General features: G+C 32.2%; 2 protein-coding genes across 2 annotated transcripts; one reads left to right on the plus strand and one right to left on the minus strand.

Moving 5' to 3' along the window:
• The first annotated feature begins 3,633 nt into the window (after nucleotides 1-3,633).
• Nucleotides 3,634-4,155, plus strand: LOC21384826 (protein CLAVATA 3). The gene is made up of 3 exons (XM_010094250.1): nucleotides 3,634-3,709; nucleotides 3,806-3,867; nucleotides 3,997-4,155. The coding sequence occupies exons 1-3, from the start codon at nucleotides 3,634-3,636 to the stop codon at nucleotides 4,153-4,155; spliced, it is 297 nt and encodes a 98-aa protein (XP_010092552.1).
• Nucleotides 4,156-8,040: 3,885 nt separating this feature from the next.
• LOC21384827 (pentatricopeptide repeat-containing protein At1g05750, chloroplastic) lies at nucleotides 8,041-9,667 on the minus strand. Its single transcript, XM_010094251.2, has one exon. It carries the CDS (start codon nucleotides 9,606-9,608, stop codon nucleotides 8,082-8,084), a length of 1,527 nt encoding a protein of 508 aa, XP_010092553.1. The 5' UTR covers nucleotides 9,609-9,667; the 3' UTR covers nucleotides 8,041-8,081.
• Between the last annotated feature and the right edge of the window lie 889 nt (nucleotides 9,668-10,556).

Here is a 10,556-nt window from a genome sequence, read left to right on the forward strand (position 1 = left end):
AAACATTTCATGAGTAACTCTTTGTAAAAAAGATGTGGACCCTTTTTTTATTTTTTTGGTGGCTCTGATGATTTTTTTTTTTTGGGAAAAGGGTTTGATAATAATTTTTGTTTTTGAAAAGATGAATAATATGGTCCTTAGAGAAAATATATATATATATATATATATATATGAGCTCATTTAGTTCGTTAATTTGAGTTGAGATGGGACTTTATGTGAGAATTTTTTACTATAATAAAAAAATTAGATGTGATTAGTTTTTCGAGTTTTTTACTGTAGTAAAATTCGAATTCTAAACTTAAATCGGTGAAATGAACATCGTCTATATCTCTTACGTTCTACTCATCTAGTTGAAACTGACAACTTTGTATTATGTTCTATATATTTTGCACTCTTTTTACATTTTTTATATGATTTTGACAAAATAATATTTAAAAATATGCACCAAAATAGGATATAGGTTGATTCGTTCGTTTCGTTGATTCGAGTTTAGAATTTAAGTTTTGTTATAGTAAAAAACTCTCATAAATAGTCACATTTAACTTTTTTATTATAATAAAAAATTTTATATAAAATCACATCTTAATTCGAATTTTAAACTCAACTCAGCAAACGAAGGAGGCCATTTACTTAGCAGATTCAAAATTTTAATTTAATATCATATAAACTCAAAAAAAAAAAAAAAAGAAAAGAAAAGCGCAGTATATTAGTGCTAGCCAGTAAATGGTGGAAAATCAGAATCTATATATATTAATGCATGTCAGACGTCTCAAAAAGTCATTCTAGGTACCAAATCTAGTCCGTCCATTAATAGTACACTGCATGTAGATTACACACTACGTCACTCTCAAAAGTCTTTAATTAATTAATTTTTGCTTAAACCGCATCTTCCCTGCCTTAATCGAGCCTAATTAAAGCAAAAGGATACGGAGAGAAGCAAAAAGCCCACATCAATCAGTCCCTTCTTTATCGTCATATATATCATCCCAAATCTTCTTTCAACGTTAGAGTATATAAAAATCCATCATTGCTCGGTCATATATTGGTATTTATCGAGGAAAATCTATGGCATAGGGTGCATTTTTTTTCCCTTAAAATGACCACCAGATTAAGATCCAATGGCTGTAGGTAACTGAGCTCATCATGAAAAAATAGGCTTGGATGTTGGGAATTATGTCCCTTAAAAAGATAAAAATATGAGAAAATTAAGGGCTTATACCCCGTTTACTTCGTTGATTCGAGTTTAGAATTCGAGTTGAGATGTGACTTTATATGAGAGCTTTTTACTGTAGCAAAAAAGTTAGATGTGATTGTTTGTGAGAACTTTTTACTGTAAAAAAACTCGAATTCTAAACTCGAATCAGCGAAGTGAACGGGTTTACTTGAGTATAATTCTTAAATTGAATTTGAGTTATAACTTGAGTTGAACTTGCTTGAGTTTGTATTTGGTTGTGTACATTTGAGTTATGATTTGAGATAAATTTTTTTTTGAGTTTGTGTTTGAGTGAGTCAAAACTTGAATTTATATTTAGATATTATTTTAATAAAAACTCAATGCTAATGAAAAATTTTAATAAGATATATGGGTCGGGTTTTATTCGTCTTTTTGTTGTCAACGCATAGAAAAAAAATCATCTCAATCAGAATTAAAACGAAAAAGTTATAACATTTTTAAGAATAAAAAAATACTGTTTATTAATTTGAGTTCGAGTTTCTGAACTCGAGTTGAAGGGAAAACTTGAACTCGAATTTTAGTCCTAAACTCGAGTTTGAACTCGAGTTTAAACTCGAGTTTAAACTTAAAAGAACATGAACTCGAATAAAGTTGTAACTCGAGTTGCATTTTTTGAGTTTTTCACTCAAAAAAACAAGCCTTAAAAGTCTTGTTCATTTCACCGATTTGAGTTTAAAATTTAAATTTTACTATAGTAAAAAGCTCTTAAAAATAATCACATCTAACTTTTTTACTACAGTAGAAAATCTTCACATAAAATCACATTCTAACTCAAATCAGTGAATTAAACGGACCTAAAATTTCTCATAAAAAGGATGCAAACCCAACTTCCTCATAAAATTATTTCAAAATGTTTTTCCCCCAAATAATCAAAGATTAAAAACTCATGATCATCAAGCCAAAAAAGAATACGATTAAAGAATCCACTCGGTACTTCTCCTTCCCAGAAAGTCTTAAACCTGCTTCAATCAAGCTCTTTCCCAGACCTTTTTTAAAATCCTGGCAATCAATTGCCTTAAAAAAGAGAAAAGGAGTTAAAACCCATAAAAGGACAAGTTATTTATCTCCAACACATAATTCTCAATCACATTTATTCTTTCTTTCTTTGCAGTATGAAAAAGCCCCGATACATCTACAATAGAGTGCAAACCATTCAAAAGAGATAAGAATCTGACAAATTCACAACAATGCCAAAGCATTAACTTAAAATTAAAAAAAAATATTTATTGCAGAGAAATCAACTTAATCAAGAATAAGATAAAGAAAAACTCAAAACAAAGAAAAAGAGTTCATTACAGCAATCTTGAACGGTTTTCTTCTCTTTACGACGAAACATATATGACAAATTTAAATGTATGATTGTATTAGTCTCAATACATTTATATGGATATTTTCGCACATGTTAAAGAGAGTCTTTCTAAAGACATTTGTGAAACAAAACTTTAACTTCTTAGTTGTTGATAAAAAAGAGACAATCACACTACTTATTTGCGCATCAAGAACTGATCAAGGTTAAACAAAATATTCATGTTAATATAACGTAATGAAGGTCATAAAACGAAATATGATGATGGGGCAGAAGCATCAAACATTTCTTAGGCCTTAAAAGGCCGTATTGTTATACAGAACTTTTCCCCTAATATCTCTCAAAAAACGTGTAGCAAAAATTCAAACAAAAAAAAAAAATATATGACATTATTATTTTAATTTTAGGCCTAGTTCATTTTACGAATTTGAGTTTTTAATTTGAGTTGAGATGTGATATTTTTTAAAATTTTTTTATTATAATAAAAAAATTAAATGTGATATTTTCTGAGAATATTTTACTATAAAAACTTAAAATTAAAAACTCAAATTAATAAAATAAATTATGCCTTAGTTATTTTCGTCTCCAAATATATATATATATATATATAGTGATGAATGCTGATGAGCTAATTAAGTAGGATTTTGAAGTCTTTGGTGATGAGATGACATGCGGTTGTGACAGTGGATATCCCTGCAAGGATGAAGGATATAAAGACGGCGCTGCAGTAGTCTGGATCTCTCTCTCTCTCTCTCTAAAATTTTTTTTTGCAAAGGATCTCTTATATATATTAGCTAAATGTATATCGGCTCTGAGAGAGCCAAAGTCATAATATAGCATTAAATCTCTTTATGGCACGTCAAGGTCTTAATCATTTCTCCCCCAAAACGGCTGCTATAAACAATCATTTTTCGTTGGAGGGATTCTCTCAAACTCCCTCTATAAATTGGGGCTCTCAATATTTCCTCACAATTCACACCATTGATAATCCATTTCTAGTTCTTTATATTTGCCAGTCCCGTTTTTCTTTTCCTCTTTGATAAAAGCAAGTCAAAATCTTCTGGTTTTGTTCTTTAGCTGCTGAGACATAGAAATGGCTTCCAAATCCAAGCTCATCTGTGTTGCTTTCCTCGTGGTTTTCTGCTTCATTCTACTGAAGGAAGCTTCTGGTGATCTCTCCCTCTCTCTCTAACTTCTTATACTTATCTTCATATCCAAATCTTAAACAAAAAAAATAAAATAACTTAATATTTTGTTAATGGCAGACTGCAAGAGTGGGCAATATGGATGCATTACTGAGGCATCTTATAAGAGGCACAGCAGAAAGGTCTAAATTAAAGCAATCTTTGCTCAAACCAAGTTTTTATGTTTGTTTTTGTTTTTGTTTTTTTTCAATTTTTGCCATTTCATCTTCTTAAATAATCTCACTGGGGTAGTTATGTTTTTGTGATTACAGGTTCTTGCTGGTCTGATGGTGAAGAATCCAGGTACACTAATCTCTGGAAACTATGGAAACAAAGACCAGTTCAATGAGTGGCAGTTAAGGAGGGTTCCCTCTGGCCCAGACCCATTACACCACAACGGGAACAACCCCAAGAAGCCCAGAAGCCCATGAATCTCATCATCAATATATGAAAAAATATTGCTCAAGTAGTTTTAATAGTATAGTATAGGTTTATCATTAGCTAACTAGTTTTGTATCAGTTGTTCAGTGCCTTTTCATCTACTTTACGTTATGCAGATATTTTGCTTTTAATTAGTTGGACTAGAAGTTTTTTTTGTTGGACTGTTATATACAATCAAACTCTAGCTAAAGCTAGATCTTGTCTTTTGTTCTATATTTAAATATCCTTTTGTACAAAGTATAATGCCCTCTCTCTTTCTCTTCGTTGATTCGAGTTTAAAATTTGAATTTTTTTATAGTAAAAAATTCTCACAAATAATTATATCTAATTTTTTTATTGTAATAAAAAATTTTCACATAAAATTACATCTTAATCGGAATTAAAAACTCAAATAAGGAATTAAACGGTTTATATCATTTTAGTTTTTCCTCTGCAAGTACATCTAAAAGTACGATATTTCTGTGTTGGTACCAAGTCACGTACCTACAAAATATATCTATAACTACAATATATATATATAACTTGTAGCATATTTTAATTGTGATCCCTGTTTTTTAGTAGGTGAACCATTCTGTTTTGGTTCTTCTCCACATTCTTACCGCCGGAATTTACCTATGATTTTTTCAACTGAAATTTTGATATGTGAAAATTTTTAATTATAATAAAAAGAAATTAAATGTGATTTTTATGAGTTTTTTTAATTATAGTAAAATTAAAAATAGAAATTTGAATCTGTAAAATGAATAATATTTTAATTTAGATCATCTTATATGCTGAGTTTATAATAAATTTACTCTCGGAAAATTAATTGAAACAAATGATGATAATGCCTAAAACTGTTTTGTTTTTTTTTTCCTTTGTCTTTTTTTGCTCATCGCTAAAACTGTATTAATCTTGAAGAAAATCGGCCCAAAAGAATAATAAAAAGATTAGTTGACAGTGATATATGGTAATAGGCCATATCAAACAGCTAGCTGGAGATTTCATATATGTGCTCAGTATATAATAATTTTAAAAAAATGATGAAAATAGCTAAAACTGGTTAATCTGGAAGAAAATGAAAATCTTGTCCAAAACAATAATATTGGACTAATTAATTTAACTTACAAAACAGATAATAGAAAAGAGTAGATGATACTTGATAGTGATGGTAACAGGCAAATAACAAACAGCTAGCATATATAGCTGGAGAAAAGACATTTTTATGGGGCTGCAGGAGGGTTTGAAACGCAGTGTCGCAGTCAAAAGTGACTATTTGTGCACAAAGGCTATTCTTGGATTGGAATAGAATCAATGGATGGAGACATTTACGTGCTTGATGTCATGAAAATCCAGTTGTGTTTATATATATATATATATATGTACATATATGGCTTGCAATAACTAACCCTTCGGCTTTTCTGATAAAACCTGATTAGAGAGAGAGAGAGAGAAGAAGGCACTTGATGATGCAAGATTATTTGGCAGTGACGAAGCTTCTGCAATAACATGACAGCAGTCAAATCGGTTCTTATTTCAAATGGTATAAGATGAAACTGAAAAGAAAAAAAAAATGAAGAAGAAGAAGAGAAGAAGAAGAACAAAGAAGAAAAGGAGAATTAACGTGCAGCCACTCCCTATCATGCTGGTAATTCAAAAAGTAATTTCAATTGATACTTGTAACCTGACTCTTGAGTTCCATTAAAAAAAAAAGACTCTCTCTTGTAAGCTTTTTTATCAAGTATCAAATTGTCAATAAAAAAATACAAAATAAATAATTTTTAATATAAATTTAATAATTAAAAAATAAAAATTAAAAAACTACTTATACATTTTTTTTTTGTCTTACTAGAAAAAAAATCTAAACAAATAAATAAATAAATTCTATTAAGGACGTTATGCGGTAATTTTAAAAGTGAAAATGAGAATCTATAAAATTTTCGTATTTAGTACAAGAAATGTGATTTTTACATTTTTGAAAAACTCAATCTCATGAGATTCACCTTACTCTATTTTAAAATAATCTCAATACCACCCAAATAAATATTATTCATATTCCCATTAATCTTCAATACCATGAAATTAAAGACAAGAACACATTAGCCCAACAATTAGAGACAGACCATTGCTGCCCATACCCGCCGCCGACATAGCAGTGCCAACAGACACCGTCGCAGCCCCATCGGACGTCATTGTAGCCCCACCGGCGCCAGCACAACCCCTTTAGACACTGTCACAGCTCCAATCCCACCAGAGGATTATATCATGAAAACACCTTGGGGAAATAATTTTCAGTAGGATTATATGCCTTTATAATTTTCTTTAGCGTGCTCCTTTTATACGGTATGTTTCTAATTTAATAAATATGGTTGGTGATTTAGAAGATATATCATGTCATATAGTATTTTTGGAAAAGCGTTCTATGATATATGTTGAAAATAGCAAGTCCAATTTTCCCAAATATCACTATCTTCTCTTGAACGATTAATCTTATGAATTTGTCACATTTCATGTCCAATGAGAGAAAATTAGCGTCAAAATACTGAGGTCTCGAGTATAAGAGTACAAGATGGTAGATAAGCCGTGGGCACTGTATATTCCTAACCGTCAACAAATGATATCTACGTATATCTGAGAGCTTTTAATTATAGTAAAAAAGGTTAAATGTGACATTTTCTGAAAACTTTTAACTGTATAAATTTAAAATTAAAAACTTAAATCGGTGAAATGAACGAGACATAACTATATTATATAGTGCATTTGGTGGCTTTCACTTCGTGGTGTATGTTTCGGGAAATTATAGAACGGAGATAGACTTGAAATTAATCAGTATATATGGACAATTTCATGGGATGAGGACTTGGAGTTGGAGGGATTGAGCACAATATTGCTTTTTTCTTTTCTTTTTTTTTTTAATAAACAAAAAAAGAAACATTGAAATAACTAAGCGAACTACTCCCTCCATGCAGTACATAAAAATGAGAGTTACATTGAAATAAATAATTAGTATCATAAATAAACATTGTTTCTCTCGCCAAATTCATGAAGTTCAGAGAAGATCTATGTGACAATATTTCTTCTATCATAAGCTTGATTACTATATTTTGTGCTCTTCTCATGTGATCACTTGACAATATCGTTCTTAAATTGATTTCAATTGATCTTCTGAATTTCTGTCCATGAATGATGCTCGAGTCGGATCATAAAATGAAGAGTATTAATTTTAATCTCGACGCAAGTGTTTATTATATCATTACTTATACAATTACCTATTGAATTTTATTCTTTTCAGTCATTTTAACTTTAATACTATATCCATTAATATATGTGCATCGTCACAAATTAATAAGCATAGACATCCCCCTCCTTTTGATCCAATTCATTGTCTCAAACTGTTGTGTCATAAATATAAATTTATGTGTGCGTGTGGAACTGAATCCAAGCCAATATTTTTATACTTTTGCCTTTTAACATTGATCCATTCTGAGATCTTTTTGGCCAATGAGAACCAAAGTTTCAAATTTGTGACTGTCAAAACATTTGCAGCCTTCTGCTCAATTAGAATGTATTACCTGCTTATTCTTCATTTTTGAAGTGAAATTTTTGTCCTCCCCGTAGAACGTAAGCTTTTCACACACAAAATAAAATCAGAGACTAATATTCGATTTGGAGAAGATTTCTTTGTTCCATCGTTAAGTTTTTGCAACCAGCAAGTGAAAATCAACATTTGACAAATTTAAATCTTAGCTCTTGCCCTTTTATATATCTTTGTGTTCTGTTTTGATGAATATTTGAGTTACCCCGATTATTTCACCGATTCGAGTTTAGAATTCGAATTTTGTTACATTAAAAAGCTATCAAAAAGAGTAACATCTAGCTATAGTAAAAAGCTTTCACATAAAGTCAGAATTAACGAACTAAACGGGCCCTTATTGTTTCAATCATTCTCATATAAAGTGTTCCCAGGAACATACCCAGATGCTTTTAGCTCAGACGACAGGAGCTCGAGCATCGAGTATATACAATTTTTGTCAACATGGGACTTGTCACCAGCTACAAATTCATGAATGTTACAATCAATCTCAATCGAACTAAATCCCGGCGTCTTTTGTATACCAAGGGCCTTCATTGTCTTCCTAACTTTGCCCGCACCATCCCACTTCCCAACTGCGGCGTACATGTTTGCAAGGAGCACATAGTTGGAGTCACCTCCGGGATCCAAATCTGAAAGGTATTTCATTAATCTTTCGGCCAAGGTGATATCCCCGTGAGTCCTACAGGCAGCCAACAATGACCCCAAAACAACTTCATTCGGTTTCATTGGCATATATTCTATCACATTTAGCGCGTCTTCTAACCTCCCAGCCCGACTATACAAATCTACGATGCACCCATAATGCTCAATTCTGTGCCTAATTCCGTGTACTCTTTTCATGTTTTCAAACAACAATAGCCCCTCTTCAACCAACCCTGCATGGCTGCAAGCAGTTAGAGCCCCGGTGAAGCTAACTCCGTCGGGCTTGAATCCTTCCCGCTGCATCAAATTGAAAAACTTAAGAGCTTCCTCGGCATGGCCATTAACAGCGAATCCAACAATAATTGAGTTCCACGATACCAAAGTTCGATTAGGCATTCTCTCAAAAACTTGCCGAGCAAACTCGATACACCCACATCGAGAATACATATCAATCAACGAATTGCTAATCTTAACATTATCCTTAAATTTCCTATTCATAATAAACCGATTCATCCACAAGCCTAAACCAACTGTTCCAAGATCAGCGCAGGCAGCTAGAACAGCAATGACCGTAACATAATCCGGCTCCACACTGGAGACTTGCATCTCCCGAAACCACTCCAACGCTTCCTCAAACCGACGTCTTTTCACGAACCCACCGATCAAAGCAGTCCACGAAACAGCATCTCTCTCAGGCATTTCATCAAACACCTCGACCGCATCCCGCACCTTCCCATTTCTCATGTACCCATCAATCATCGTATTCCAAGAAACCGAATTCTTCTCCTTAATGTCATCAAAAACCAATCTAGCAACATCCACGAGACCGCGCTTAGCGTACATAGCAACAAGCGCCGTTCCCACCATGACATTACTCGTGTCGAAGCACAGCTTACGAGCATAGCCATGAATGGAAGCTCCAAAAGAGATATTCGAATCTGCACATCCCGAAAGAAGCGTAACGAAAGTGACGTGATTGGGTTCGACCCCGGATAGTCGCATTCGGGAAAACTCGGCGGCGGCTTCTGAAAATCGGCCATTTTTGCAGTGGCGAGCTATGGAGGAGGTCCATTTAACGACGGGTTCGATGGGTTTGTAGGTGAGTTTGTGGGAAGGATAGTGTTGGTTGGGGAAGAAGGGTTGAGTCGGGGATGGCAGAGAGAGAGGCGGTGGTTTGGGAGGTTGAGAGAGCTGGGTTGGGGTTACAGTGTTTGCTGGAAGACTCATCCTTCGCAATTGGTTTTGGTCCTAAATTGATACGAGACCTTTTTGCTTTCTTTTTTTTTTTTTTTTTTTTTTTTTTTTTTTTTTTTTTTTTTTGCATTCCTTACCGTAAGACCTAAAAAACCTGCACCGATAAAATCTTTATTTTTATCTGTTAGATTAATGTTTTAATAATTAATTTTATTCAGTATATTATAAAATTTTAATACGAATTTATATAAATTTAATTATTAAAAAATTAATCTAATAATTAAAAATAAGAGTACTGGTGAAAATTTTTTTGGAATGTCACTGTAGTAATTGCTCTTTTTTTGTTTGTTTTATTTTTGGGTTTTAGTAAGAATCGATTCTTCTTCTTTCTTTCTTTATTTTGTTAATGGAATTAAGAATTGAGTCGTGTACCGGAACATATATAGTTTATTTAGATTCAATTTTACTTGCAATTTTATTATTATTAACTTTTGATAATAAGAAATGTTAATATGAGAGTTTCTATACAGGTGGAGATTTCTTTAATCAAATTTATAAATAAGATAAGAGCATAACCAGCTATCGAATGGGCAGCTCTTTCAGGATTTGTTTGGGATAACTTTTTTAAAGTTGTTTTTGGCTTCCTGAGTCTAAAAATTATTTCTAAAAGTGTTTGGCTACACACATAGCTAACGTAACTCAGAATAAGCTTTTCCTGGGTTTTCTATTATTAAAGTCGCCCTTAGGATTCTTGTTAGATGTTTTGGAAGAGTATTATGAATCAACACTCAAAAACATTTTTTAGAAATAAAAAAATTGTACAAAACTGCAATAAAACTTTTACAATTGTTTTCTAAAATTATGAGAGATCATTTTGTTCAGAATAGCATCTATTACAAATTGTACATAAACAAGGTTGCTCTAAGTGACAAACCTAGACAAAAGGGCATTTGCTTTGCCTTTTTCTAGCTAGTCGGAGGG

The sequence above is a fragment of the Morus notabilis genome, unplaced genomic scaffold (genome assembly GCF_000414095.1).
Source record: "Morus notabilis unplaced genomic scaffold, ASM41409v2 Scaffold1587, whole genome shotgun sequence".
Lineage (NCBI taxonomy): Eukaryota > Viridiplantae > Streptophyta > Magnoliopsida > Rosales > Moraceae > Morus > Morus notabilis.